A 6,000-nucleotide genomic window follows, 5' to 3' on the forward strand; every position below is an offset into this window, starting at 1 on the left:
GCCATCTATCAATAGATGGGGGGGGGGGCAGTATATGAGAAAGTCGTCCCTGCGTTCGAAGGTGTCGTTATCTATTCCGACATTGTCTAGTTCACCTACTGACCAAAACTGTATTTTTTTCCTCGAAAAGGTGAGCTTACCTTTGCAGCCATAGCAAGATTACTGTCAACCAACCAAGCCCACTGACCAAGCAAACCCGGTAATTTCCTTTTGCGTGACGACGTTCCCATGGAAATCACGCGCGGTTGTCTAACGGTGCAGTGAATAGAGGAGATCAAGGCAGCTAAAGTGTTCACGTGGTATGGAGCGGTAGAGAGGTAGTCAGTGGCAGGCATCGTTATGTAACCGTCCATATTACTAACCATCCGTATTACAGTCTATTCATATTACATGAATACGCTGTTACTACACAGGTATTAGAGTAAGGTGTTGGCAATCATTCCTTATTTCAAAGTTCTCTGTCTTTCTTATGAAGCATCATAAGATGTCTGTATCCTCCCAGTACACCTATACTAGGATATGACTGACATTGGCTCTGTGCCTACACAACTTATGACGCATTTCGTTAAACATGATCTGATACTATTCATTTTGGTAATAGGCATATGTACCTTTCCTGGCTGCCATTGAATGAAGAATGTAAAAACCTTGTTCCATCCATATCTATGTACAGTGCCTTCAGAAAGTATTCACACCCTTTTTCACACTTTGTTGTGTTACAGCCTGAATTTAAAATGTATTAAATTGAGATTGTGTGTCACGGGCCTACACACAATACCCAATCATGTCAAAGTGAAATTGTTTTTAGACATTATTACAAATAAATAAAAAATTAAAAGATTAAATGTCTTGAGTCAACTCCTTTGTTATGGACAGCCTAAATAAGTTCAGGAAGAAAAAAGGTGCTTAACAAGTCACATAATAAATTGCATGGACTCTGCGTGCAATAATAGTGTTCAACATGATTTTTGAAAGACTACCTCATCTGTACCCCACACAATTATCTGTAAGGTCCCTCAGTCGAGCAGTAAATTTCAAACACAGATTCAACCACATAGACCAGGGTCTTACAATGCCTCGCAAAGAAGGGCAGCTATTGGTAGGTAGCTAAAAAAATCAGACATTGAATATCTCTTTGAGCAAGGTGAAGTTATTAATTACACTTTGGATGATGTCTCAATACACCCAGTCACTACAAAGTTACAGGTGTCTTTCCTAACTAAGTTCCCAGAGAGGAAGGAAACTGTGCAAGGATTTCACCATGAGGCCAATGGTGGCTTTAAAACAGTTACAGAGTTTAATGGCTGTGATAGAAGAAAACTGTAGATGGATCAACAACATTGTAGTTACTCCACATTACTCACCTAAATAACAGAGTGAAAACAAGGAAGCCTGTAAAGAATACTAAATATTCCAAAACATGCATCCTGTTTGCAATTAGGCACTAGTATGAATACTTCCTGAAGGCACTGTTGTAATGGTCTTTTGTATTTCTCCAGTGAGTAGAGCAGTTTTTCAATTATTTTCAACATCAGACGTATAGCTTCTGAGAAAGAACCTTTCCTATAGATCTAAGGCAGAAAAGGGGCATTTATGGAAGAGAGCATACAAGGTTTCTCCTTCTCTTCCCCACAGTAAATGGTTTCGCTACTTTATTTCCAGCCATTCCATCCCTCCATCTATGCTTTGTGTCGGGAAGAGAGAAAGAGAGAGGGAGAGAGAGAATTACATGACTACAAAAGCAAAGGTTAACATTACTCATAGCATAAAAACAATTTAAAAGGGAGCAAATGGGCCCTAATGGCACATGGTCTTCAAAGAAAATGCATTTTGCGCTTAAAATAATTCATAGCTTTTTGCCAGTGGCTTTTCGGATTCCCGATCACCAGCATGAACCCCTGTATTTTTCTCAGCAGGCTGTCTGCTCCTCTCAAAATGGCCTTCGCCAGGGCATAGCCCACATCCCTCCCAAATATTGATGGCACACAGTTTATCGTTTATTGGAAAAATGGCTGTGAGTAACGTTTTATGAGCTAATGCAATCTCATAACCCGTATTAAATTTGGTTGTAGGACAATATTTGAGAAGATTTAAACATTAATGATTTGGTCCTTTGACACGGCATTATCTATCTCTGTCAGTCTTGTATTAAATGACTTATTTGTGACATTTACTGTAGGTAGAACACAGAGGTGTGTTATAGCCGGTTGCTGTTATGATTTGCAGCATGTGTGAGCTGTGAGACTGCGCTGTTTTGCGTACAGGCCTACATCCACTATTTTTTCATGTAAAAATAATTGATCTATAATCGAATTGTGAGGGATTTTACATGAGAAATAGGCCTTTGAGAAACACAATGTTACTAAATCATTAAATTCCCTGGTCTGGTTTCTCTGTTTTATTTTTAGGAACAGAATTGCATGACAAAAACAAATCCAAAAGCCCGACTGGTCTTCGTCCAAGGTCCCATGAGTGATTGAATAATAATGGGGATAAACTCTGGAACCTCTGAAACCTCCTGACCTGGGGGTCACCTCTCCCGGCCTCTCAGTCCCAGAGAAACCACGCATCCTGACGGAATGAGCGATGAGTGATGGACGACAATCTTCTCATTTTAACCATCTAAACACAGCGTTTCAAAAATAGACCCAGAGTTATAAACAAATTATTATACCACTTTGGGCCTCTCCACCGACTACACAGTCCCTATTAACGGTCAATAACTGTGGACCCTAGAGGTCAAAGGGGGTTAAAGACTTTCTATTAAAAGTAACAGAGGAAAGGAGATGTGTTCTTGAAAAGTTGTGTTTTGGGTTTGAAATGCTGACAGGTTAGTGGCGGCCTCTCAAATAGCGCTGTAAATGACCAGTTTGGGCTTACTTATTGCCGTCGTCTGTCAGTCACTCAAATGTATTTTTATTTATCTTTAAGTGTATTCACATAGTTCTGCTTGTATAAGTCACTTGTTGAAGACTTTATTCTCCTATTGTCTCTGCCTTGTGTTTTTTTCTCTTGTAGGATGTGCCTTTCGATTGCATTTTTAGGATGAATGATATCATGGAAGATCAGAGGGGAGTGTGGTGGATGTGGTCATGTGGACGTTGTTGACCTGAAGGAAAGGGTCACCTATTGGCAGCAGCTTTACAGTTTTCCATTAATGAAGTTATAGAACCATTTTTGGTACACCTGAACGGCCTCTGGATATAAATATAAATCATCACATTAACACAATCTCTACCAGTCAGAGCTTACATAGCCGAACTCGTATTTAAATAATACCCCAACATTTTTTGTTAAAGGCCCAGCACAGTCAAAAGATTTTTCCTGTGTTTTATATATACTTTCCCACTTTGAGGTTGGAATAACACTGTGAAATTGTGAAAATTATAATGCCCCTTTAGTGTAAGAGCTGTTTGAAAAGACCGCCTGAAATTTCAGCCTGTTTTGGTGGGATGAAGTTTTGGTCTGCCTGGTGACATCACCAAGAGGTAAAGTAGTTAATAAACCAATAAGAAACAGAGAGTTCCAAATCTCTGCCAATAACAGCTAGTTTTCAGTTTCCCTCTCCCCAGTCAGACCACTCAGAGACAGTCCAAGAAAAATTATTTTACTAAGAAAAAATTGCACTCTGCTAAGAAGCTATTTTTCTTCTTTTGGGCCATTTTAATTGTAAACAATCACAGTGAGATACTTAATTGTTACCCAGAAATGATTTGATATTGAGATAAAAACAGCTGCATTGGACCTTTAAAGAGAATATTCAAGTCCAGATGAATTTGTCTAAGGCCTAGCCTACTATCACAGAGAAAAAGTTTTTAAAACCCTCTGTAAGCCAAGGCCTCACCAGTTCCAGTTGTGTTAGCTATGTGACACGCAATGCAAACATCAAGTGTCTGCAAACTGCTAAGCCTTGCATTGTACAACAACAAACCCTGCAAACCAACAGCATGCAAAAATAGGTTTTATATAACTTTGTTGTACCAAACCACAATACAAACAAGCTGCCAGATAGTGTGGATGGGAGGACTGAGAGAAATAAATGTGCTTTGCATTAAAATAAGAATATGATTATAATAGCCATTTGAAGGCAATTTATGAAATTACTTATTTTATAATGGTTATAAAATGTTATTTACGGTATCTATAAATCTAAAACGACATTTAAGATGAGTACAGGATCTAAATTTTGGGGCGACAGTGGTTAGTGGTTAGAGTGTTGGGCCAGTAACCAAAAGGTTGCTGGATCGAATCCCCGAGCTGACAAGGTAAAAATCTGTTGTTCTGCTCCTGAACAAAGCAGATAACCCACTGTTCCTAGGCCGTCATTGTAAATAAGAATTTGTTCTTAACTTACTTGCCTAGTTAAATAAAGGTTAAAAAAAACATTTAATCTCAAAACATTCATTGATTTGTGTAATATTTTGGTCTCCCAAAGTATAAGTACACATCTTTCTGCCTAGCAACCAACAATTTATCTCTCCGTCTGTCTCCATATCTATCCAATCAGGGGGATGTCAAACATAATGCAGGAATATCATCTGTAACATGCAGTGCTTTATGTGTAATAGACCATGACAAGCGCTTTCTTGTTTACGCTGAAATAATTCTGTGTTAGAATAACATCAACAACTTACTTAACCAATCAAACTCACTCTGGTTCCATTCAAAGACCAGACTGATAAATAGTTCTGACGTTAGACATGGGATGGAAGATCGAATAGGAACGTTTACACTTACAGATGTCTGGCTCATAGAGATTCGTTGCTAAGACCTGACCCCAGAGCAGATTAAAGGAGCTTTTTAAAGACTATACGAGGGATATGATAAAGTTAATTGACCTACATCCCTGGGGATTTGATTCTTGCATTATGGATTCACTATACCTTTATTTATTTAGTTTTCTACTCATTCCATACTCCACTAACTACACACACACACTCAGGCATACACACACACACTTGCAGACTCAGTCGTCCCCTTGCCCTCATCACCACCGTCCACCCACTCCTTCTCCAAACCTCAATGAGACTGCTGGCTTCTGGATGAATCTGTTTAACATCTTTCAGTTCAGATAAAGAGCTGCACTAAACATGTTCAGGGGCATCTGGGATGGGCTGGAATTGGTCCTCTGGAGGGTTGGGCGGATGCTCCCGCCTGGGCGGTTTGAGAAGGTCCAGGCGGGCAGTGGGGGGCTTGAGCCCCTCTCCAAAACAACAAGGCCCCACACTCAAGCCTGCAACCTGAGAGGACATTGGTCCCCCTCCTAGGCCTGGCTAAATGAACCCAGATGCTGCCTACAAACACAGGGTTGAGGCATTCTGGTTAGAGAGGGATGGAGGGAGCAGGAGAATTAGACAGGAGGAGAGGGGTCGGGGGGCTTTCTCTCCCCTCAGTTTAAGTAGTTGTCTCTCAGATTTCTGTTTTTTCTCATAATTGCTGATCACAGGGGCTGCCAAGGAGCATTGTGGGGAATTATCAAAGGGGAGTTTGTCTTTGAACCAAACGAGTACACCAGCAAATCTTTAAGTATTTTCCATTTCCTGAGGAGTTGCCACCTGGCCTTTAGAGTGAAATGGGTGCGGAATGTGTGTGTGCGTGTCCATGCGAGTTTGCGGCCAGCACAGTGATTACATCTTGGATTTAAGGGGATTAAACCAGGGAAAGGAGATATTGATCTGCAATCACAATTGATTGAGGAGGATGTCAATGACCAGGGTTGATTAGGGACAGGGCTGGTCCAACTCGAGGTGTCATAACAGGCCCAGTTATTCAGGAAAGTTTAACAGCGTTCTGCCACCTTTCAGATCCGAGCTGCTTTTCTTCAACCTAGAACCTAGCACTTCAATATAGCCTATTTGTCATTTAACGTTTCAAATGTATTACCTTTTATGTGTGGCATAAACACAACTAGTCACATTGTTTTAATCTGATTAGGCTACTTCAAAAGTCTCCTGTAGGCTACCTGCGCACGTTCCTCAACTCCACTCTAATATAATTCCA

At 40.4% G+C, this 6,000-nt stretch overlaps 1 protein-coding gene across 1 annotated transcript in view; it reads right to left on the bottom strand.

The window, feature by feature from the left end:
• The window catches only part of LOC135551361 (electrogenic aspartate/glutamate antiporter SLC25A13, mitochondrial), a 91,190-nt gene extending 90,981 nt beyond the window's left edge, over nucleotides 1-209 (bottom strand). The window contains 1 exon segment of the mRNA XM_064982580.1: nucleotides 141-209. Within this exon segment, the coding sequence (XP_064838652.1) occupies nucleotides 141-152 (12 nt within the window). The 5' untranslated portion in view covers nucleotides 153-209.
• Between the last annotated feature and the right edge of the window lie 5,791 nt (nucleotides 210-6,000).

This window comes from Oncorhynchus masou, chromosome 13 (genome assembly GCF_036934945.1).
Source record: "Oncorhynchus masou masou isolate Uvic2021 chromosome 13, UVic_Omas_1.1, whole genome shotgun sequence".
NCBI lineage: Eukaryota > Metazoa > Chordata > Actinopteri > Salmoniformes > Salmonidae > Oncorhynchus > Oncorhynchus masou.